Source organism: Serinus canaria, chromosome 1A (genome assembly GCF_022539315.1).
Source record: "Serinus canaria isolate serCan28SL12 chromosome 1A, serCan2020, whole genome shotgun sequence".
In the NCBI taxonomy this organism is placed as follows: Eukaryota; Metazoa; Chordata; class Aves; order Passeriformes; family Fringillidae; genus Serinus; species Serinus canaria.
Genome location: NC_066314.1, coordinates 37,831,288 through 37,857,703, shown reverse-complemented (window position 1 = coordinate 37,857,703; position 26,416 = coordinate 37,831,288). Strand labels below are relative to the sequence as shown.

At 38.4% G+C, this 26,416-nt stretch overlaps 1 protein-coding gene across 1 annotated transcript in view; it reads right to left on the bottom strand.

Annotated features, from left to right (window-relative positions):
* Positions 1–26,416, bottom strand: part of SYT1 (synaptotagmin 1) — a 253,467-nt gene that overhangs the window by 35,340 nt on the left and 191,711 nt on the right. The window contains exon 8 of the mRNA XM_009086709.4: positions 15,050–15,167. Within this exon, the coding sequence (XP_009084957.1) occupies positions 15,050–15,167 (118 nt within the window). The remainder of the gene's footprint in view (positions 1–15,049; positions 15,168–26,416) is intronic.

Genomic DNA, 26,416 nt, shown 5'->3' with positions numbered 1-26,416 from the left:
ATTTTGCTGTGGGGCTTTTATTATTAAGTTTTTCAGGACAGAGGCATGATCAAACTGACTGGAGATCTTAAGTAAAGCCATGATACAAATAATACACAACAGTTTCAGGAAAGAAAGGGATCTGGGCACAGATGAAAAGAGAAGGTAAAAAAAAGGAAATTCAAGACCTACTATTGTTATTTCTGCTACATGAGCACACAAGAAGTCCCTCTTAGCTGGACATTGGCTCTATACAACAGGGGTCAGTCCTGTTCCACACTTGAAATGTGTGAAAATGAGTGCAAATAAAGGCAGAAAGAAATGCTCTCCAAGGTCAAATTAGCCCAAGACCTTAACATATGGCCAAAACCCAAGGTACAAGTAAATCTGTGGAGACTCAACCTTAAGGCTCAAAGTAGCATCCAGAACAATCTGGCAAACTCTGGGTACCAAAAAGAGTAAATGTAAAAAGACCTCACATATACAGGTGACAGGACATCACTGTTAAGTGTTTTTCTGGAAAATGTTTTTCCTAATGTCCAACAACACACCAGTGCATCTCCCACAGAATGTGTTCATGCAACATGTGGAGGTGCCCTCATTCTCCTTAAAATCCAGGGATATGGAAAAGTGCACACTTTACATCCCTCTGGGACGTACCCTGGCTGGCTCAGCTTATCCTTAGCACAGAGACAAACTGAGAGGTGCAGACTGAGCTCTGCACAGAGAACAGCCTTTGCCTGCTTGGCAAAAAAATGTAGCTGTCCCTGCAAACAAGAGAAGGTCATTCTGAAGACTAGGTTCTCATGAGTAGAACATGCACCAGGAAAGCAGTAACCCCAGTCCTATTTCTACTCAATATGAGGTAATTTAATACTCCACCTTCTCTGAGCATTTCCTGTCTTGGCTGGTGACCAGGAAATTAAACCCTCTTCTCAAATGTACACACAAGGAAATAAGAAGGTGCCTGGGACAAGGGCATATGGCAGGATATGTCTGGACCTCTCAAAGCACTGCTTAGGACACTTAGGTGGATGAGGACAGATAAAGGTCTTGAATCTAGGAGATTTAATTCTCTGGGATCATACAAGCATTTTATGTTAGAAAGTTCTGAGTTAAAGCCCACCCACAAAGCATACTCCAAAGTGGGAACCAGAAAGTAGGATTTCTTCAAAGGTTCAGAGCAGAAACTACTACTAAATTAGTCACATTTCCATACCAGCCATATCTCCATTGCCTCATGCAACTGCATTTGCAGAACCATTTTGAATACTAACCTTTAGAGACTGCCTGAGAAATGCTAGAGGTACTTCTCAGACAAAAGGAGTTTTTCCTTTTGTTATTCCTTAGAAACTGAAGTGTTCTTACTAGTCTAAACTCTCCTTAAATTATTTTTATCATATGGTTCATTGACACCTCGAAATCAGCTTTTGGATGAAAGGGCTCAGGTGAATGAGCAATATGCACATTTTTTCCTGAGTGTTCCTTTTCAAATTTGGTTATTCAAATCACTTGACAGAGGGTTACATTCCCATGCCCTCTCTCATCTTCCTATTAACTGCATATCCAAGAGACTCAGGTAAGTATTAACTTAAGCCCCGAAATACCTATTAAGCCTTGAGTATTAGAAACTATTTTTTGATTTTTAAGTCCCCTAATTCACTGCAAAAAACATTTGCAGCTTTTTTGTGCTGTCAGAGCTGTGCAAAAGAGTTTAGATATACCTGAGACACCAACCTTCTGCCTTTCAATTTATTGAAACTTGGCCCTGAACTGCTGATTGATGAAATTATGGTCTTTCTGACTGAACCAAGAAAAGTTGATAACAGTACAGCTTAAAATGCCTTTAAAAGCCTAAGTATGAATTGGATTTTCAAAAGTACACAGTTAAGCTGAAGTCCTGTTACCCACCAGAGTTTAAATTCATGCATTGTCCTTATTTGAAATTAAAAAAAATAGCTGAAATTTTTGCTCATTTTGGTAAGTCCTGTCTTGCCCTTCATTGCTTTTAATTGATTAGTATGTTATCTACTGAGCTTCATGGCTACAACACAAGAACTGTAGGGCAGATATCAGCATATGCTGTTGATGTAAAATTTGAAAATATGCAGTTGAACCAACTTTAATGCTTCAGTTTACTGAAGGAGGACTTTGGAGCTGAAAATGCAAGCTGTATGTGGATTTAGTGAATGATTTTCTACAGTGGTTTGCGGTTTATGTGACACTAAACTGTCTCTGTGCTGAGTCGTAGGTGATGCATAGATGGCAACTCTTTGCATCTCTTATGAACCCCAAATTTTTTGCCTTCTTGGCAGCTCACATGCAATTTCTCTCAAATACTTTTTGCTGTCATTATTTGGGATTTTTCTCATCTTGCCCAGTATCTTTATCATGCAAATATGATGAAGTCATTAAGTGATACACTGTTTCTTCTATGCCTTATTTCTTCTGATTAGTTTGTGAGACACTAATTGCTGCATTTTTTCTCTTTACTATGGCTTGCAGATCACTTTGGAATATGTGCTATTCAAACTAGTTTATCACCCCCATATAACATTCACATAGAAATTGTTGACAAGAAATAAAACCCACAGACAGTGATAGGTAGTGTGTCTTGTTTCCTAGGAGCAAAAAGGTGACATTCATTTATGCACAAGCAGACCAAATATCCAGTCAACACAGAGCAGCCCAGAAACAGCCAAAGCCTTTACTAATTATGTGGCCATGAAATGCTTAAACAAAAAACCATTAGAACATCCAAAATCTGAGTTCTATCACCATTTACACAATAAACCAGAAACTTCACCTAATGGAAATCCATCAGGCAATCTGAAAACATGCCTTATTGGAATGTTGTGAAATGGCAGAATCTAACTTCATGTGTTACAGCCAGTTTTCAGTTCTTCAGATAGGTGTGCAATTTGAGAAACAAGCAGGAAAATAAACACTCAGTGCATGAGGAGAGATAAAACTGGCAGATGGAGAAGCTGGCCTTTGTGCTTCTGAGAATAAATAAAAATCAATTGAGGAAAACAAGGGTAAAAATACAAAACTGGGCAAGAACATTTTGCATCTGAACCAGAACGCTATCTTTCTATGAAACAACACTAGAATTAATACAGAACACCATTGTACCATATGGATGCTTGGATCTCTGCCAAAAAAACTGCACCACCTTCCCTTTACTGAAAAATTGACTGAAACGAGTTACAGAAAGGCTACCAGTCTTTTCAATATGCCAGACACAACCCTGATTACAAGAATATACTTCTCAGTCCAGTAAGACCAGCAGTGGTCCTGAGTGCTTGTAATTGAGTCTGACCCACAGGTACTGAGGGATTATTTAATTACTGTATCACATTTCAGAAACCCTGGTCAGTAACATAAAATTTGGTCACTGTTAATGAGGAATTGTCATTAATCATATTCAGAAGCACCTCAGAGTCCTTCTCTCTGGTTATAATAAAAATTTGTTAACAGTATTTTAGACAAGTCCAAGCTCCTCCACTTTTCTCCTCCTCTTTTCTTAGCACAATACCTTTTTTATCTATAGATGGCAGTACTATCAATTTACTTACTTCACTCTGTTATCAAATACAACATAAACAGACATAAACAACACACAGAACATGCACTTATACAATGCATCTCATCTAGTATGTCTGATTGCTATAAGTCAAATGAACAAAAACCCCACAACATTCCCATAGGGTCCTTCCATTTTGAAGCCTCTTACATGGAATTTTAACTCAATTTCAGGAATATAATTGAACTAACAATCTCTTGCCTCAGACAGGATGTTCTCTGCTTGATATTATGCAGGGCTGGACATATGCCAAGGCAGATTTGAATGCACCTCAAAGTACCAGTGAAAAATGACTGGGCTGTTCTGAAAGCAGGAGGCGTGTGCTGGATGGGTCAGGCACCAACTGTCTGATGCCTGTCTTCCCTTCCATTTAACCTATCAGGATTCAAGTGTGCTGGAATTGTAAACAAAGAGAAAATACAGCAAACAGAATGTAAACAAGAAAAGCCAAAGTGCTTATCCTCCAAATGCTCCGCATAAAGCAAAACTTATGCAACAACAAAATGCTTGGGGACCATGTTCTTTGCTGAAGAAAGATGCTGGCAACCAATACAGACAAAACCTGGTTTCTAAAATCAGGGTATAGCTTAAGATATTCAAGGAGAGGGAGAATGGAGTGATTTAGATTATTGGAATGACTGGAGCAGCTATCTAGATTTAAAAAAAAAAAAATTCATTTCCTTTATACGGAGATCAAAAGAAAAAGAAAACTCACCATATGACAAGAAAATGAGAATAGATTTAAATATGAATCAAAGCCTGTTTGTCACTGGATTTGCAATAAAATAAAATACTTCTCTTTTTCCTTCGTTCCCAAGGAAACACAGTGTAGGTAATAATTTTGTGTTCTTTGAGTGCAATTACCAGCCTGGTGACTGACTGCCCCCCTTCCATACCTTTTTAGCACATTGACCAGGATCACAGGCCTCTTGAAGACATCAAATTCCTGTAAGTTTTCTGAAAGCAGGCAGCCAGATGGAATACAGAAAGCCTACTAAGAATCTCTGTATGAGGTGAAAGCTCCAAGATGGTCTTACCTCTTATTACACACCAGAAAACAGACATGAGAAAGAGATACTATGGATGTTCAAACTGTGGAAAAAGTTTCAATTGAAGCACATATTTTATTAGACATCAGAATACCCAGTCACACTCTGAAATTAATGGAAATCATGCCTTGTAATTCCATTACTCACAAAACTGTATTTGAAATTACCAGAGGACTACTGCTGGCCTTGGGCTTTTGCCAGCTCTTAATGTAACAGAACATTCCACAACTGCAAAGCTTCCATCAAGGCTGAAAAGAAGTCAAGTCACATCCTCTGCTACCTCATGGAACCTGAAGATGAGGGCCATAATACCTAAGCCCTACAGCAATGGGTATTTCATTATATCACAGATGTATTAGTTACACAAAGGAAAGTGTGCATTGGTATATGTGAAAGATGTGCTTGACTGAGTAATATAATTTATAAACAAATGACTGTCAATGCATTGTTGTGGATTCTCTTATACTACTTCATTTTGTTGTGTGAAGAACTAAAACCTTGATCAAAGAAATGCAGTCAATCCCCAGATTAGACAAAAGCAACATCTTTCTCATACTTGAGTCTATTTCTTGACTAATTCATGTCAAAGAACTCAATCGATGTAGGAAATCACTCACTGCCTATGCCACAGGGACTACCAGACACAAAACCTGAGTAGAGCATCAGATGAAAAGATTATTCTTATCAAGTGCTGGTTTTCTGACCAGAATCCAGACAGTAACTTCATGAAGTAGATGTTCCTCAGCAGTGGGGCAATACAAATAATCTCCAGGAACAGCTGAGCCAGTCTCTGATTTCCACCACCATTCAAGAAGCAGCTTGGCCCAAACCCCTTTAAGCTTGCTTAGCCCCAGTGAAACCTCTCTCACAAACACCTTTGCTCCCACAGCTTTCCAGATCCCCAACACCTTATTTTTAAAGTGCACTTTAAATGTGCACTTGTGTTAAATTAAATATTTTGCCCCATTATTTTTTGATCCACGAGGGAGCAGCCTGAACTAACTTAGCTTCCAACCAGCTGAAACAATCTGCAGCACAAGACTTGCTGATGCTGTCACATCCTTACATAAGCATTTCTTCACATCCCACATAGTCAGAGCTTCTGAACTTAAAAAACCCATTTTGTTGCGAGCTCTCACAATTGCTACTTTTAGCATCCCTCAGATGTTGATAAGCATGTGATGGTTTGCTGATGGGAGGCAACAGATACAGCTGAGTACTTCAACTCTGCTTCCTGGGACTTACTGCAGCAATGCATCCCCCCACAACAGCTCTGGAATGAGACTGGCCCCGGAGCCAGGTGCGCTGCAAAGATTTCTGAAAAGGCTCAAAAAGAATTTAAGATGCTTTTTTCTCACTAGGACATTATCATATTCACTGGAAAGGTGGATTTAACCTGCAGACCTGTAGATGTAAAGTGTCCTGTGATACCACTGGGAATCTGGAGAAGGAGAGCCCATGAATTGGGTTTGATAGCTGGGATTAAACAGAACCCCTTCCTTCTCTGACTTGAAGATGTTCCTACAAAGATGCTGCTGAGCTGCAGAGATTACATTTGGATCCCAAAATGCTCATACTTATAGGACAGGAATTAAATTTTGGATCTGCCTAGTATAAGATAATGCATAGCTTTATAATGTATATCTCTATCTTTATTTGATTTATGAGAAACTCAGACATGAGAGATTACATTGAGATGGAATTCACAAAATCAGATCTTAAAAATCCCGTGTTCTGCTTTCACAAAAGAGGCAGAAAACAGAGGACCTTTGCAGTGGATGGGATTTTTTAACGACAGATTTCTTTTTAGGCATATTTGGTAAGAAAATTTCTATATATTATCCATTCCATATTGGTCAATTATATAACATAACATTTGAAGATTGCAGTCAAATAAAGAAGGTTTTGTCTGTCAGTACATATGCTGGACAGGTGTTATCTTTGTTTTTTGTCTTTCCTTAACTAGAGTTATATATTTTATTATTCGGTAATTATTTCATTAACATCTGATTTGATGGGATGCAACAAGAAGCCCCTGCACAGAAATTACTTTGATTTAAATAGAGTAAAAAATGTTGCTATTTGTAACATTTGAAGACAGCTGAGCAGAATTGAAAGGCATTCATGTGGGGAATGAGCAACAGCATATTCATCAAGAAGACAGAAAAAAGATAACTTCATACACTTGAGAGGACTAGAATCACTGCACTAATAAGCACAAAATGCCAGGAGTTGTTCCCTCCATATTAGCAGTTTTACTATTTTATTGTATTGTTGATAGGTGCCTGGGATGAGAGAAACACAGCCAGCTCCATCTTATCAACAAGGCTGGTATAACAGAGGAAGAAAACCCAGTTTTGGCTTCACAACTCATCACACTGTTAAGGGAGTTTAAAAAAAGAGACCAGATTCCTCTCTTCAGCTTTGTAAAATAAATCACCTTAGGTGTCTTAAATCAGTATCTAAATAAAGGGCTTACTTGTCTAGCTCCCTCATTCATACCCAGCCTTACCTTCCCCTTCCACACATCTGCAGATTTCACAGAAGTGACACATGCATGTTAATCATGCTAAAGACAACCTTCATGAAGAAGGGACTGTGTTGACTTTCACAGCTAATAAACAAATGGACAAAGTAAAAAACAATAGCCAGGAATAAAACCCAGATAATTTTCACTTCCATCTACATAATTCCTTCTTTATTGGGGAAAAATGGCATTTCTAGGCTTTGGTTATTCACTTTGTTGCCAGTTAATCAAACTGCCCCCCCAGTCCCCCAGCTCATGACTGTCTCAAATAGAGCAAAGTGGCTCTAAAGCAGCGTGACCTGTGCTGGAAGGGAAAAGACAGGGCTCAAATGCTGGCCTTCCTACCTCATTGATAGCATCATGCAAGTGAGAGTGAGGAATTAAATATTTGGAAAGAGAACCCCATTGAGATTCATATTACTCTACTCAGAGAGACAAAAGGCACAATGAGAAAAACTGAATCTTGGCATCTCAATCTCAGCAACAAGATTTTACATCTCTTCTGTTACCTCAAGAAGGGTAATGGGACCTTTTTAGGGAGCTGCATCAACAGAAGGCAGGGCAGGACTTGACTTTCACCTTTAGTTAGGTTTTGGAAAATAAACCTTGGAACTGGCAAGGGGAAAGCTTCTTTTTCATTTTGCCAAATAGCATCTTGCAGCTGCCACTGGAGAGCTTCACGTGCCAAATGTGCAACAGATTTGAACAGCTATGACCCATAAAGGATCTATGTAAAGTAATGATTTCAACCAAGATCTACAAACACCTGTTTTCTTATCTCTCTTATGCTGAAGAAGCACATGCATTCTCCACTGTCACAGACATTTTCAGCAGTGCACCAGGAGAAATGTGCAGTTACCTACTTAGCATACAGCCCCTGCTCCTTTCAGGAGTAATCTGGGATCAAGGGTCTAATTTGTGAAATGTTTCTTTCCACTGACATGTGCACATAAAGGAGTTACACACTGGAAACAGGAGCAGGAGGTCTATAACAAGCAAACTATAACTGCAAAACTAATTATTTTTCTACCCACATGGGATTAAACAAACAAAAGATGCATTTGGGACTTAAAGTAATGTAAAAACTTTAAAACTGTTTCTAGTTCTTCAGACAGTGCCACAAACTTTGGCAAATCTCAATTGCATCAATAGGGCTAACAAAACACTCATCACGCTGTTTTTAAGACGCTGTTTTTTTATGACTTTACACTGTTGTAAAAAGGAAATAGCCTCATTTATCCTTTCCTCACTTATCTAAACTGTAGTTAGAAAAATTAAAAAGATATTTTCCTTTTTTAGTTTCTGTTTTTTTCTTAAAGCCCATTACAAAAAAAAAAAAGTCAGCTGCAATTTTCAGAGAGTAAAAAAGAAATTAAATTTACTTGTAAGAGAACTGACTAATTTCCCTGAGGATTCTAGAATCTATCTACTGTATTTCTACATCCATTTTACAGCCACTCACATTGCTATGAAATTCTTGAGGAACTTGAAGACCTAAAGCATTAATTACTTATATGAAAATGAGACAATTAACACACACATCTTTACACTTGCTTTGGGACTGCACAACCAAATAAAAACTTACTATAATTTAATCAGGAAGAAACAGGCATACAAACATAAAATGCATTGTTTAGTTGTGGCTATTGAAATAAAGGAATAAGAAGTCTTCATATTCTTTGTTTTGGGGAAGGGAAGTAGGAGGAAATCAATAGAAATGCCAGAAAATGATGACTATTGACTGGCAGAGTCTAGCCAGCTGGGTGCTGACCACCTGTACCTTTGGTCAGTGTCTACATGAAATAACCTTACCTTTCTCACACCAAGAAGCTGTTCATACAGCTGTTGAGCCAAGGCACTTTTTCAGCACAGTGATTGCCCTAAGGTTTCTTACAGAAATGCCCACAGGTTTAGTACAACTCTGTGAAAGAATGGTCTCGTTTTCCTCATTTTCCTCATAATAAAAAAAAGAGCACAACAATTTGGCTCTGCTTCTTTGCATGAATCAACAAATTTGACTGTTCACCTAATACAATACATTGTTGTGTGCAATAGTTGTAGCATATGATGCAGAGGAAATTGTGGACTCACTACAAAATGGACAGTTACCTGACAATTTCCTCTTAAGACTTTCCAAAACGCCCTGAAATATGAGTCTGTGTATCCTATAACACAGCTTCCATGATGAATACATTGTACTTTGGAAAATATGTTGATTTTGACACTTCCTTCTTCAGCTTTTAAACTGAGGAAGAAGATGACTTGATGTCAAAGTCTTGATGAGTTGGAATTAAAAGAAACAACCACCTAATACCTTAACTATTGAGGAGGGACCACTTCAGGACACTGTCCACCTACTGCCCAGGGTTATGGAAGATGTCACCCACAAGAATGTTCTTTCAGTCAGGAGAGAAAGGTTTTAACATGCTGGAGATTTGCTGAATGACGCCATCACCACTGTAGGAGCCCACAATGAATTGAGTGCAATGCTGTGTGACTGCTTTGGAGCGTGAGAGATGCACTGCTGCAGCAGCTGCTCTTGGAAGTTCTGCTGCTGTAGCAGAGCTTCTGACATATTATATGATGTAGAAATCCCCCCCACTAAGTAGAGATCTTAAAATATTTGTTGGTACTGATCTCTCCTGGATTCCTTAGGGTTAGGCTAGTTGAAAATACAGCTGTGGTGGTGGCTTATTGGTTTATTTTTACTTTCACCTTTTAATAAGGCTGTTTTCTCTTCCCTCAATACTTGCTGAGTTATGCTTACAATAGGGCTTAAAGCAAGACCATGACATTAATGGTGTATTCTTCTCCCATAATATTGCAATCATGTTAGCCAGCTTTTAAGGTTTCTTATGTTTTCATGAAGTTATTAAAGTGAATGCCCTGACTGCATAATGAGCATTCACTTGGTCTTCAAAGAGCTGGTCTCTAAATAATTTTTAATTTCTCAATTCTTTTAACTAAGACATTGAACCAAGCCTTTTGAATGTGAATGCAATCTTTTGAATTGTAGAAAACAAGCTATTCCTGCTAGAGAAGCATTTGGTCCCCAGAGATGGTTCAGAGTATTTACTTGGCAGACACAATGGGGTGCTGTGTATTTTCTATTTATAACTCATAAATGCTGAGATTAGCTTCCACACATAATGGGCCCGATTATGGGCTGCTTTCTTTTCACAACTATATCCACAGCTTTCTGCAGAAGGAAGAGCACGTGGATCCAATGACAATCCTATTCTCCTTGCAGTTCTTTCTAAGCATTAATTTGCACTAAATAGTACAATTTAGAGTCTGCTACAGTATCTGTTACTTGGCAACAATTCCTAAACTCAATATCTGAGCCCATGCCAGTTAGGGCATCCACTCCCCATTGAAATGGGGAGTGCTGAGAGGCAGCAGTGCTGAGGACATAAAGGAAGGGTGTGCTGCTTGCTTCCAGGATACATTCCTGGTAAATATACTGGCTAAAAGCTAAGCATACTACAATAATAAAAAAAGAACAAAATCACATTACCTTTCAAAGATTTTTAGAAAGAATAAACCATACTGAAATTAATCCTGAAAAGATGACAAGATGTATTAAGTCTTACACTTACTAAAGGCTGACTTCTTGATACAAACCAGTATTTCACCATAATATACAGAGCCACTGAAGTTCTTAAAAAACCCAAATCAAAACCAAAATAAGGCACTTAAGCTGAAGGGCCTGAGTGGTCAAACACCTTATGTTATCTTAAACAGTCTGTTTAAGAGCCAGCCCCAGCCACTCCTGAAGGGTTTAGAGGGAAAAATGCTTTTCAAGGTATTCAGGTAATTTATTTCAACGATTGGCTTAGTCAAAGCAGTGAAAGCTGATGGAAATTGATATGAAAGTTTTTTTTAATGTTAGGAACAATACTGAATACAAATGGAGGGTATGGCTAAATAGATGGAAATCTATAGAACTGCTTGTACAAACGTGTGTATGCGTTTCCTATTTCACCATATTTATCCCACAGACCACATTTAGCTACTACTCAAATGCACTAAGGGCTACACAATCAATTTCACTTTAAAAATTAAGTTAAAATTACAACTACAAATAAGATGAAAATGAATTTAGAATAAAGTTCCAAACTTACTTAAATCTGTATCTGAAATCAGTATTACTTTGATTTAGATGAGTATGTCAGAGGGGAGCTGCAGATAATTCCTTCCTTTTCTGAAGCAGAATGGATCACAAACCTAATAAGTACCACAACTAGCAGACAGCCATTGTGAACTGAATGGCACTGGCAAGCTGCATTGTGCCCTTACCAAGGAATTAGCTGAACTATGTATTTAAGGACTGTTTGGAGAGATTAAACCCCAAACCAGTTTTGAAATCTTCCAATTCTGCAAATCACCTAAATGAAATTAAAACAAAATTTAACCAATGGAATAACTTGGGACTCTAAGCTCCCTGAAAGACCTAAGCTTCTAAGTCTCATAGACATTTTAGGTGAAGTATGCTTATAAAGCCACCCAAGACCACCAAGTTCAGATAAAAAAAAATTGCTTCGTATCCTTAATTCCTACACATCACCTTCCAGATGTCAGATTCATTAGCAATGCATTGGAATATAATTTCAATAATTACAATGCCATTTTAGAATATGCATAATAGCTTGCCAGAGGCCCTTGCTCACCAGAAGTAATAATTTCCACTTGTTGCAGTGACTTGATGAGCTCAGGCTCAATAGTTTCATTGTTTGAGCCAGGGTTTGCTCAAGTCACAGCCTGACGTTGAAATTAAGTTTAAGATCTGGGAGTTTATTACTCAGATGTGTGATATGGTTTTGTTACAGTAAGTCTAATGAATTTGATGATTAGTTTTTTGTCTTTTATTTTCTGTTTCCAAAGTAATTTATGCTTGGCTTTTGACTATTAATGAAATCTATGAAAAATGATGGTGATGAATGCTTTTATAAAGTGTTTTTTATTTTTAAAGCAGCTGTAGTAACCATTAAGTATGATATAGATGCTGACTAGGAGCATTAAGGTTTACCAGCTGAGGTCCTGTAAAAATGCCAGGAAAGGTAACACTCTCAACATACTTCAATCTCTCTTGCTTTGGGTACTTTTGTAACAGGGCTCTCTCTAGCTGCAAAACATAAATATACATGTTAAAAGAAAATCAAGCATGTTTTTAAGCCAAATTGACCACAATTATGTGTTTAATAAATTTATGTAGAGTGGTAGAAGTTCAGATGACTACTGAGCCACAGTGATTGGTTCTTTGTTTGGGGGCTAAAGATGATGTAAATGCTGAAACCTCCTACATTGTTGAGGTGCAATGGTATAGCAGATATTTACTAGCAGCAGTAATACTTGAGATGTGGAGAGAAGCAGCCAGAAGGAAGCCACAAAGTTGCCCACCACTGTGCTGTGAAAGCTTGTCAGTGCTCCCTCTGCAGGAGCCAGGGCCTTGCTCCTTCCCTCTGTGAAGCAGGTAAACTTCACAGAGAAGAAAGGATGGGTGCAAGAGAAAAGCAGAACCCTTTCCAAATATCTCAGTTCTGCTTTTCCAGCATCTTCTCAAAAATAGGAAAGAATAATTAAAATATATATTCCATGCTCAAAACAACAACAAAAAAGGTATTTTTTGCCTATTTCTGACCAATTGCTAAGATTTGTTTCCTCCATCTGTGTCAACTACAGCATTTTCACCTCTTGTTAATGGTGCTGTTAAATATATAGTTAACTCTCAAGTTGGGGTTCACATTTGATTTTTAACCTTTTCCCACCTGCACTGTCATGCTAAATTTTCAGATTTATAATATGAAAAGACATTTTAGTATCTAAAGAAAGTAACAAAACTAGGGAAAAATATTTTCTAATCAAGATAAAATCCTGTCACCTTCATTAGCACTTAGAGAGTATGTAATATTTAGTGTGAATAATGACAACAGAACCTCAGCTTGATTTCCAAAGTTGTTCCTGCATAATTTATTCAAAAGATAAATTCCCTAATGAAAGATACTGGATCTACTTTAAACCAACATTATTTCATCTATAATTACTGCCCCAGGAATACCACACTAACTGCCACTTATCACTGTCAGTGACTTTTGAATTCCTGCTACAACTATGGTATCCCATTGGGTTTGTTTGTCTCCAAGAGAACATGATGTTTCAGGTTTGGCATGGCCCTAAAAACTGAGAACAAAACCTCTCCTTCCCTAGAAATTTAAATGTCCTCTATGTGCCTCAGAACACAGATGAGATTAAGTCCTTTCATTTCCTCATAGGTATTTCCAACACAATGTACTATATTTTCCATCTGAAGTTTGTTGCTCTTCAGTTCATTAGTGCATCCCCTGTCCCTCTCTCTTTCATTCCTTACAAGGTGAGTACCCATTATCTATCACATTTCTCACAAAGTCTGGAAAAGGATAGAGATGCTCTGCCTGTCAGAGGTAACCTTCAGTCAAAAATCCCCATGCTTTGTCATTAGGAGAATCTAATCTTTCATTAGGAAACCATTAGGAGCAAATGTGCTTATGAACATTAATTTGCAATTTGTTCATTATGAGTGTGAGGGAAACTATTAGTGGTGTGTCTTAATCGAGTGTCCATTGTGGAGGAGAAAATGCCAGACTTTATTGAGGAACAGCTACAACAACACTTGCATGTCCTTCACTTTTATGTCTGTTGCTGTGCAGTGGATGACTTCAGATGCAAGTAAAACAAAGACCAAAAAATAACTGGTTATTGACAGAAGACTTTGTTTCCCCACACTATAGCAAGGTCCTCCAGGTACGCATCAAGAGTGGTAAATAAAACCTTCAGAGCTGCTTTCACTAAGTTCCCATTTCTGTTTATTTTGCATAGAGCTATTACCTTGTGCTAAGATTATAAAAAAGTAAGAGCAAAACACTTTTTTTCTTGTCACTTAGTAAATCAAAATGAGAAATTACATCATCTATGTGTTAGTGGCTGCTTTAAAAGTTTTCAGTCCTAGAATTGTGCTGGAAATAGCCTTAATGGTAGGTAGCAACTGTTTCTTCTAAACAGAATGCAGACAAACCAAAATTCTCCTGGAAAGACCTCACCTTATAACGCATCTTATTATTTAATTTGGTCTCAACTAATTGGCAATTTGTACAGTAATTTGTGTCCAAACTCCAGATGCAGCAGAGAACAGAAACCTACAGGGAGCTGCACCAGGTTGCTGGGACACAGCCCAGGTGCCTCCCTCAGTGGTGGCACACACCCTGTCACACACAGTGTGCACAGCCTCACCCCATGGAAAGGCTGCCAGGGCTGTTGGCAGGTACTGAGCAGGTTGGATGTACCAGCCTCACTGCCTACCACATGCACCAGACTGTCATTTTGATTTCTGCTGTGCACACAAATGCACAGCACCCCTAACTCTGCAAGTGTAAGCAACCACACCTGAGCCCTTCAGATGCAGAAACAATCTTCCTAGCACCCCAAACAGCAGTCAGCATGGCAACCTGTGGTGAGTTCCTCTATTACCTATTATCTGCAACAGTGAAGTGAAATGCTCACATTTTGTGAGATTAAAGAGACAATAGGAATTGTAGTTAGATTTTTTTTTTCTCTGCCTGAATAGTCTGTATTTATCTCCAGGCAACAGGAGAGAAGGAAAGTACAGAGAGCTTGCACTGTCATCTGATCGTGTAACACTTCAGACCTTGTCTTGGAGTGGAATGCAATGTCTTGTGATTTTTTTTTTTTTAAGCTAGAATTAGTTCTGATATACTCAGTCATGCCCTAACTTTCAAGAAAACATAAACCACATCTTTCAGACAGGGAGCAAGAGCCCTTACCTTCTCAGCCAAGAGACCTCCAACAGAAAACTAGTTCATTTTCTGCCTTTACAAGCCTGCAAAATCTTCAAGGAGATTTTCACACACATACCTGATAGTCCACCAACATCCATCTTCTTCAGGTTCTTTGCCTCCAGAATGACCACAGTCAGTTTGCCAGCAGTAGGCACGTAACGGAGAGAGAAGCAGATATCACCCAGCTTCTCTTGCTGTGAAGGCAAACAAGACATGATGTTTTACTTTAATGATTTTTTTTTTTTACCTTTTGAAAAATGCAGTTTTGAAAGCCCCAGAGAAAATCAGCAGGATTACATCTCTGACTTGTACTGCTAAAGAAAACATTCAAATGAACAATATTGAGAAAACTACCACAAATTGTCCAGATTAAATCCTTGATAACCTCAAGGCTGTTGCAGCAACTATCCTGTATACAACCAAATAACAAGATATGTGCTGGCCAGAAAGTAAGTGATACTTCTCACAATTTCACCCTGACAATAGGGGTCCCACAAATACTGTTTGCTCTTTGAACTAAAAGCCAGGATTTCTTTGTTTTCTTCTGGCTGCATTTCAGTGGAAATCTGTTAAGAAACATGCACACACAGCTACTAGGCTGTTTTCTGTGAAACAGTAAATGGATCTTTCTCATCACACTTTGTCACAAAAGCAGAAAGTATAAAAATCCCACAAAGTACAAAATATGCAGTATAAAAAAAAAGACTTGTCTCCTGTCTGTTGGAGAGGAAAAAACCAGGCAGACAGACCATGAAAGGACACAGTACATCCCTCCTCACATAAGGAGTAGCTGGAGGGATTTGGTTTTGCCTTCCAGCCCATCATCTGAGATCCTGCCAAATGCAGCCTTTTGCAATTCATTGCTTAATATTGTCCTCACAGTCCTGGCAAAGAGGGAAAAGCTGAATGATGTTCAGAATTACAGGAACTTTGTTTTAAAAGGATGAATAAGAGATAGGAACTTGCAGATGAGAGAGGGAGGATATTGCTTATAAATGATGAGTTGGATGATCCAAGCTGCTTTCCTCCTTTCCTTCAAGGCCCATTGTATCTCTAGGGGGGCTAACAAGGATGTTTTTGAGACAAGAAGGATGAGTTTACATCAAGCAGACCAATAAAAAATTTCAGACAGCCCCGCTCCTCTTTCAAAGGCATTAGTTCTTATGGCATATATCTACTTCCACAATTTATTCTGATAGTAGAGTATAATATACATTTTTATGATCATATCTCTTTGCTTCCAGAGTTTTCTTAGACACAACTGAGAGCAACTCGCTCACATGCTCATGGATGTAGTGGATACTTCCTACAGAACAGACAGCCCACGTGCAAAACTTATAAAGTAACAGATTTTTATCTATAAAGTGACAGATTCTAAACTGATTATTTCAAGTTGGGACTGCAATCCAGGGATAGTAATAGATAGCTCCCTGCCAGACATCATCTCAGCAATCACCAGTGGTCAGGAAACATACAGACTAAGCAGAGTTACATGTAGTTAAGAAATGCTTAGACAGAACAAACAAAATAGCTCATGATGTTAAATGCATGTACTGTATAAAAATAATGCTGTCAGAATGCACTTGTGCCAGTATCTTGAAAACTCATGGTGTCCTCCTCACCTCAAAAGGATATGGTAGAACTGGGATAGATTCCAAGAAAAGCAGCAGGAATAAGCAAGGATATGACACAGTTTCTGCAGAAGGAACATGTAAGCAGATTAGGACTCTTCAGGCTGCAAAGTGAGTAGCTGGGGAAGAGACCTCCATCTGACCCAGACGGGCTAGAATGATGTTATTACCTTTTTCTAAAGGACTACAGAAATTAAAAAAAAAAAGTTTACTCATATCTAGAACAACCCTAGATGTCTTTCAGAACATGGACTGCATTGGCATGAAAGAATTTACTATTCCTGCCTGACTGCATATAGTGTCCTAAATCCCAGCACAGATTCAGATCATGAAAATACAGACTTCAGCCATGCAGCCTGCATAGCTCATGCCTGGCTTTAGCTGAGCTTTGAATGGCACAGTGACAGCAAAACATGTTCCTGTTCACCTGACATTAGGTTTTGCAAGTCCATATTGGATAGGGTAACAGTGAAGTTGATCTATCACTTGCAGGTTGTTCAGAACAAAAGAAATCAATTGCTTATTGATTTGTGTTATCATGATCACAGATCAACCAGGCACCTGGTGTTCTCCACAGACACTGCTCAATTACATTGCAGAGTTGGCTCAAATTTGCCTGTGGATTCATGGGGCTCTGTGAAGACTGAAGCAAGGTATAGATGAAAGCTTCTGTTAGTCCCTCCCTTAGAGATCTCTGTACTTACACATTACCCAATATTCAAGGGCTCTGCCTCATCTCCAGATTCATTTGGCAGAGCTTTAGTTGTAGCAGCATAGGAACTTTTGTCCCCTTTTAAATCAATACCATGCTTCTAATTGCTTTTTTTCAGTGGATATTTGTAAGGGCTTTTTTAGCTTTTGTTTGTTTCCATTTTTAGTTTTTTTTTTTTAATTTGTTTGGTCACTTTTATTTTTTTTAAGATCTAGTGTTGAGACAAGAGTGTGTTTAGAAAGCATAAAATAGTGTTAGGATTGTTGCTTCTGATCTGAGTGCATCAGCAGTAGCTGAAGGAAGTACTTTACACTCAACAGCTATTGCCACAGAGACCATCACCTCTCACCAGCATTCCTCTGTTTGTAATCATGTTATGCTCCTGTGCAAATACTGAAATTGTCTATACAGAAGAGTAATTTTCAGAGGGCATTTAATGCTTTTTTAGCCTTTTTTAATGTAATTTCAGCTGCAGGAAACACAAAGAAGGCAGCATCACGCAAACAGCCAGTTTTCCATAGATCACCAGGAAACCATGGGAAATGGAGCAGATGATGGGCTAATTCCAGTGAAAAACCTGAAGGAAAAATGTAGGCACCTCATCAAATGCCTTCTGAATCAGGTTTAGCACCAACCACATTGTTGGTATGACAATCTATATCAACTGCATTTCTACAACTTCTTGTAACCTTTTCTCTTTGCATGACTGCAACATTTTTTTTTTCCTTAAAAATTCAAAAAGTATTTGTCAGGCAAAGCACTGGAAATGGCAGCAGTGCAATGAAGCTAAAAATCCCAATCAATAGGTGTGGTTTGCAGGAGATAATTACAAACCCCTGCAGGGCTACATGGTACAGATGAGTGCTGCTGGTGTGGTGATTATCCCATGGAGATGCCTTATTGTTGTTATTAATTTCTTTCAGCCCTGTGTATAAATAATTTATGCTAGTAAATTACTTTGATCTCTGATGGAAACTGTATGTTAGTGTTAGAAACTTCCAGCTGGGAGTTTCATAGTCATTAACCTATTCATGGATAATGCTTATACACCAATCAAAAGATTCTCTCCATCTAAGCAACTTCATGACTTCATTACTTTTAAAGAGGATGCAATGGAGCAGAACATAAATGACAGAGACAATGCTGCTAACACTTCTCCACCTTAGGAAAGGCTATTTTTAGTCCTGTTGAGAACCCAGACTTTTTAGAAATGACTCTTAAGTGGCTCCTGCCTGCTTTGTGCTTCTTCTCCTACTTGGCAGTAATCATGTTTGCCTCGATAGGACACTTTCCCAATGAGCTACAAAGAAAAACGCTTTTTGTGCTGATTGCTCTCATTTGTACTGCAGAATCTTTAAAAGACATATCTATGTCATTAATGTAAACATTCTCTACATTTTTGTGGAAGATATTATGAGAGAGTTGATGCTTGCAGTTCTCTTACTAAAGCAATACCAAAATAACAAGCCACAGCACCATATGCTTTCCCCTAATTGGATATAAGACTCAAAACCAATTAGTATAGGAAGAACATAAACACAATGAGGTGGGTTTCCAACTTTGGTACCTGGTTTTGATTGTGAATATTTGCATAAGCCTGAGAGAAATACAATATGATGTGATTTATGGGCAAAGACCCCAAATAGTACATCTTACCCTAATCAATATTTGCAATGAAAGCTTGTAATGTTCACTGTTTAGTTTTCATAGCTACCAAAATGTTTTAAAACTGTGGAGAAAACAGGGACAGCATAACTGTGGATTATGAGCTAATTTAGTTTCTTCCAAATTCAGGGAACCTAGGTAAAACTGTAATGACAGAACCTCTGGAATCTCAGAATCTCTCCAATTCCCACACTGATGGACTTCATACAACTTTCAGGCCACCACATGCTGTCTGCACATGGAGATCTTGAATCCATCGAATTCCTTTCCTTGGCATGAAAGGCATGATTACAGTAAGTCTCAAAAGGTGCCACAACAATACTAGTGACAGAACCATGGATGCAGGAATTGATGACATAGACTGGTCCCAACTTCAACTAAGTCATAGTAGCAAGTGGGTAGAATTAGCAACCTTTACACATAGCTGGAATTTAGAATTGTGAAAACATTGCTCCTCCACACTCATAGAGCAAACAGGGATCACACTGGGGAAGGGAAATCAAGAAAATAAAAGGGTGCCCAACAAACCAGTAAACATGAAACTTTATTGCTGCCACAGCTGTCTGACATTACTAGTTTCAAAGACACTGCATTTTTGATAAATACATGGTTAAGGAACAAAGCAGAACATTTCAAACCTGCAATAGGTATAACCAGGAAAGAAAGAATCTTTTCCTCTTATATTTGCAAATCAGGGTTGAGATGACCCCACAATATGAAGATGATTCTGCCACAATTAGGCAAAGGAGTGGGAAGTGAGCAAGAAACTCCTAGTCCTCAGTTTGTAAGACCAAATAGATGGTCTTACAAACTAGGCTAGAAATAGACGGTGCAGCAGGGAAAGATAAGGAAGGGGAAGAAAGGCTGGAGCTAACATGTCAGCCCTTATGGCACGTTGGAGACTATCACATGAACATGGATGCACACCAAGTACCATCGTACCCCAAAGTCTGTGCACTACTTTTGGGATAAAATACCAAGAGCAGAGAGGGGAGGCAGAACTCTCTCAACCCTTTCAGGCAAAAGGCTTATTGCAGAAGTACCTGTTTCAGACTTGCAAAATGTTATCTAGACATCCAGTCAATATAAACCTAAGGGCTTTAACAACTATACCATTAATCTGACAAGCACAGTAATTCCTTTGTTGTCTGAAAAAATTTCATGCCCATGAACACAGTAGCCAAGCTGGAAGTAAATAAGTGTGAAAAGCCTCTGGAGAGAAGGCAGAGCCATCTTCATGATTGCACCTACTGCAACTTTAAAGAAACTATTTTAAAACAATAAAATATGGACAAGTGCCCTGCTGCACGATTCTTTGCTCTATGATCAGTCTGTGTTTTGTCTTACAACACAGAACTACAGAATGTCTGATCAAAAGTCTCTCCTGTTTGCTTTTGCTAACTTTTTCTTTTAGAAGAGTCTTCATAGATTACATTCCCTTTAAATGTGCACACTTGGCCACAAAAGGAAGCCTCTGATAATGTAACTGCAGTTACAAGACATCTAACACATAAATCAAGCAGAAAAGTGAAATAGGTTATAGCATGAGACCTTGGAAGAAACAGAATTCTCAAGGCAAAGATCCATAGGGCTCACTTTGGACCCTGTAGAAAAGGGACTAGCAGTGACAACAGGCTAAAGAAGACGTGGCATGGAGACTGATATTAGGCAAAGAGAAAACAGAAATAGAAGTAAAGGTCCACGAGGCAAATTTTAAAAAGTTCTAGGGCAGACAGTAAAGGCCCATGAGTCAAATTTTAAAAGGGAGAAGTTCTAGGGCAGATAGAATACTCTTTCAAATGAAGTGAATACATTAAAGGTATTGGGAGGTGGTATCTGTAGGCATACAGTCTATGCCTACATGCTATAAAGTATAAGTGAGAAAGAGCTAAAAGAAAGGCTTTAATTGCATATTGCTTTTGACTGATTTCCCTACCACAGTCCTACTCTGACTCTTTGTGTTACAACCTTTTTTTTCTTTGCCAGCACTATTTTTTACCTTTGCTTAAAAGGAACAGACCTATTCAGGGTCTTTCTCTGTAAAGAAAAAAAATCTGTTTATTTCTCCTTCTTTCCCCCAGCCCCCTCTGAACAGCACTACTTGAAACAGAAATTCGTGACACATCTCTGTCCTCTCACTGCAATATATATAAAAAGCAGTGGATTGCATTTCTTTTAACTGCCATAACTATGTAATATTCCCCAACATAATGGTAAATTGGACTTGAAAGCAATTTGGGCAATAAATTTGAACCAATCAACGTTATTAAAAAATTAACAAACTAGGTTTTGTCAGCTTCCTCCTTCTAGTCCACTTATTATATTTTTAACTATTTAGAAAGAGTACTTCAATTACTGCTTTCTAAAAAGCAGAGAAAATGGAAAGAGAAAACACTGTTATTATTAGTAGAAAATGACACTTCACAGTCATCAGTTTAAAAGCATCACAATCAAATGCCTCTTGCAAAATGAGAAGTGCTGTGGCCGAAGGCAGCTGAAATCAAAGACTACCCAAACTGCACTCTTTGATTTCCTGACAAGACACCATGCTGCCAAACACACCAAGTTCTTAATGAAACAAGGAGAAAATGAATTTGTTAAATAAATGAGCAAGGGAGGAATGAATGAAAGATTCATATATGGCTGAACCTCGTGGCCTGGTTTGCCATAACTCTTTGCCTAACCACAAATGCTTGCAGCTGGCTGCTCTGCTATAAGGATTGCATGTCTCTCTGTTTTGCCACTTGGCTTCTCCTCAGCTCCTGCCTGATCATATTTCTAAATGTCACTCACATCTATGCAGGCCAGTGCACAAAACAAAATTAATTTAACTGAATGGCACACTAATATTATTACTTTTGACAGCATGGAAAACTTATTAACTACAGTATGTCACAAGGCCAGTCTTCTAGAGAGTGGTTTAAGTACAACATTGAAAGGAAATGTAATACATTTGATTTCTTTTCTTGGCTTATCAGACATTGTGAGAAGTCAAATCACAAAGCTTTTCTCTAATTATTAGAATATTACATATGCACTGCAGTCACTCTACAGAAAGTCATTGTCCTCCTGTGATAGGGTAATAGGAAGCCACACTACAGTTCCCTTGCTCGACTTGAAATTTCCTGTAGTAAGAGCATCTCAATGCTCAGTTAATGTAGTGTCCAAGTGTGTCTTTAGTTTCCAAAGGTGATTGAATTAAAAGCTTTAGACTATGAACTGGAATTACAGCATACATCCAAAAATATACAGAATCAGTAGACAGTAAAGAATTGCAATTAAGAATCAAAGTAATTAGCAATTTCTTCCTTGTAAGATGTATGACTGCATGTGGTACTGTATGAAAAACCTGGCATGAACACAGTCCTTGCTACAACAACCATCCATTATTGATTACTCCAAGACAGAAACAAGCTGATTTGAACAAACCAGTAAAAGTGGGAATGATTGGTATGATGGAATGACTAATCATCTATGGCTGCTGGTAACTACTGCTGAAATTCATCAGCACCAGGGAAGGACTATCAGACAAAATCAGTGCTGCCATTACTGGAGCCATATAGCATTATGTTTCTATTTATTCTGCAAAACCAATTAATGTATTACCTTCACAGGCACCATCTTCTTCCCTTTCCTGAAACTTCAACAAACTACTAAGACAGTAAGATCTACTACTAAGCCATTAAATAAATGTTGACTGAAGCCCTTTCTCTCCTCTCTTGCTTGCTGCAGTACCAGTTCAGCTTTCATGTTCTTCCATAATATCCCCTAGCACTACCTCCAGCTCCCTTCCATGACCCCCATCACAAACCCCACACCACAGAGCAGCCTCCTCCAAAATCTTCTAAGTTGGCAGTGAGGAAAGAGGCAATACATTGCTTTAAAACTAGAAGCTTGCTGGCTAGCTAGGGGCAGGCCAAACAGAACACATGATGACCCACCATGTGCTCAAGGGCTTCCCTGAACAGGGCAAGAATCTGAGGATCCATCTTTGTTAAGACACTGCATTCCTTTACACACTCAGAAATTTTCTCACCTTGCTCTCCAACTTCCAGAGCAGCAGGCAACACAAGTTTTGTACCAAAACCAGTTTGTGCCTTTATTTTCACATAAAGACAACTTAGCCACACAGAAAAACAAGGATTCCCACTGCACTGCAGCAGTGACCTTAAAAGGGTTGCACACTGAGGACTGGAACAGCAAGATGAAAAGGAACTGGATTTGCTAATGGGAAAACCACAGACAGCTGATCTAAGTTAACAGCTGATAGGTGAAGACTTATAGCAAGAGAGTTCTCCACCTGCAATTTATCAAGGTGAAGATTTTCTTTCATGTAAAATTTCACCCCAGCCAATATAATATTATTTTTCCATTCATTGCTTTTATGCTACAAGCACATGCAGGACTTCTTAGAAGTCCCTTTCTGTATCACTGTTTTTCATTTAGAAAGTTTTCTCACATTGTCCTATTTTTACTGATTTTTGTACTGAAGATTTTTTTCCAGAGCACCAGAATTGCCTAAACATGAGGAAGGGTAAAGCATATGCAGCTGGAAAAGAGGCAAGCTGAAAAGCTCAGAAAAGCTCCTGTTCTACTGCTCCCTAGTTTGAGGGAAGTCAGAAATATGTAAAATACTCTTTCAAATAATTTCAGTATTTTTGGCCTTGGTTCCACTTGAAATGAAGGAACTAATACACATCTTCTACTACAATGCCTTGTATTATATTTCTTAATTTCAGCATATTAAATATTTGTCTTCAGTTCAAGAATGAGGTCCTTCAAACCAGTGCTACATATTCAGATCTACTGATTTACCCTTACCAGGCTTCTATCCACTTCTTCAACTAAGCATTCAAACATTTATTTTTATGAAACTACTGAAAGATATTAAAGTGTTAGATAAATACATAGTGGCAAACTCCTCTTTGTTACTCTACTTCTCCTCACTATTTCACTTTGAAAAAGTCTCTTTAGGAAGACAAGGCAGCTCATCAAAGGTCATCAGAGCAATCAGAACCACACACTCAACTGTATTAATCTCTTCAGTAAAGAGTTCATTGCAGTTAGCTAAAAATCTAGGACAGAAGACTGCACTTATCATAAGGTCTCTGGCTCAATGATGTTCCTTTTTAATAAATTTTAGACCACAAGGGAAATAAGGCTGAAACAGTGCTAACGTTTTACTTGTCTTACTCAGAAAAGGCCAAATAGGATAAAGGTGGTATCTATCAGTCATTTGTCTTTTATCAAACACAGATAAAACAAAAGAAGAATTCATAAAAGTTCTAATAATGTTGATTTAAAGGATATAAAATATTAGGAATGTGCAGTCACATTTTTTTATGGAAAAAAAATGGTCTTTTCAACTAAAATCAGATTCCCTCTTTGGTAAGATTGGAAATTTGCTTGGAAGGAAGCATGCACATTTTTTTTTCTTTTTTCCATTCAAGGTGTACTGCTGTTTTTATAGGTGGAGAAGATATTTTGTTGACAATGGAGGTAAGTGATACAACAGTAAATAGTAATGCAACAGGTTTGTCAGAAAGACAGTGCTTAATCAATTACCTCTCCTACAGAGAGGACATTTTCATACAGCTGAAAGCAAATTTTTTACAGCCTCAGACAAAGAACTCCAGACTTTTTGTAAGTATCTTCTGAATCAGAAAAGGTATCTTACAAAGCAATACCTCCTGCTGAGGATTCAGGGTCATAAGCTACAAACCATGAACTGCTAGTGCAATGCTGTGCAAAACAATCAACAGTAGACATGATCAGAAGAGGCTGTGACTTGTCTGCCTGGCAAAGAAATAAAGTATATGGCACACAGCTCTTGTGTACATAATTTTTATTTTTAGGTGCTGAAAATGACAAAGAAGGTAAAAAGTCATGACTCCTATTGGAAAAATGGAAACTTGATTTTGAAAAACATATAAGAATAATTTCTGCAGCTTTCTGAAAAGAGGATTGGACTTGACTTGATTACAGTGAGTAAGTAATGTAGAGGAAAGCAAGCATCATGTATTAAATTGCTTGACTCTACTGAAGAAGGGCATATCAAGAATCAGCCACAGAGTAGAATCCAGTAACATTCAAGTAACAAATAAAGTACACATTTTAAAGAGAGACAGAGTATTGCCAAAGCTATAAAAGGATGTGTTATTTTCTTCATCTACTTCTGTCTTAAAATCAGACACTTTCAAACTCTCTGGTTTTAAAGGCCCTCTAAGAGTTTTCCAGAGGAGGTGCAACGCTGCCTATAACAAACACTGCTGAGGGCTGAGAATCAAAGAGTTTCTAGCTCCTTGCTCCAAAACCAAGCAAGGGCTAATTTTCAAGCTTGTAGGGGGGTTTCCTTGTGCCACTTTCCTTCCAACTTGGCACTGGGACAACACTATTAGCTCCAGGATGCTGCCTGTTTCCTAGACTGAGTTCAATTACAGGACATTCTTTGAAATGTTCCTTGAAGACCTAGGAGTCCTCCAGATTCAGGGCAAATAATACCACCTAATTTAGAGAAATGTCTAAATTAATTGATCGGAACTAGCACTATTTCTAAAGAAAACAAAGGTTTTTTGAAATAGGAGACTTTTTGCAGAAAGCAAATTTGAATGTTTTCTAATATAAATGACCCACATGCCATAGAAAACTTGTCTGCTCTAAAAAATCACAGAAAATTAATGTTTGTCCTGATAATTAATGTGCAAATCTGAGTGAGTAAAACCACTTTCAGCATAATCCACTCCTAAATCTGGACTGGGCATTAACAGACAGGAGATGTCAGCTGCCAACCTCAGGGCACACCAAAAAAATGAGCTGCTGCCAGCTTTGAAGCCGAGGCTCCACTCATCAACAAGAGGTCCTCCTGTAAATTTTCAGTTACTGAAGAAGATATGGAAAAAGAGAGGTAAAATAGCTGGATTCCAGGCAACCAGAAATAATTTAAGTAGCACCTAATAGCAAGCATCCGATGGGAAGCTCAGTGCTCTCTACCCAAACACGGCACTGCAAAGCTGCAGTGTCATGTTCTAAAGCAAGCTGTAAACCCAATAACAGCAATGGTACAGGGAATGACTTGAGGCAGAATTTTATGGCAAGCTCTTTGGCTAAGAAGAAGACATTTGAACTTGAGGTCAGCCACAAGCAGAGAAAGGCAAAGAGAAGGGTTCTCAAATGCAGCTGCCTTTATCAGTGTTAGTGGATGTTGCAGTACCTCCCAATTCCATTCTCTTGTAGGCAAACACAGGTGGCTGACCAAGCAGCAATAACACAACTTCTCACTCTCTCACTGCTAGTTAGGAAACTTCTATCTCTGACACTGTTTCTGTAATTGTTATTGCAGACATAATTGTCAAGGAAAACATCTTGACCTCCATGTCACTGGATTCAGTTTCAGGTGCATGCTTTACTCTAGCTTTAGGCCAGCAAGAAGCACATA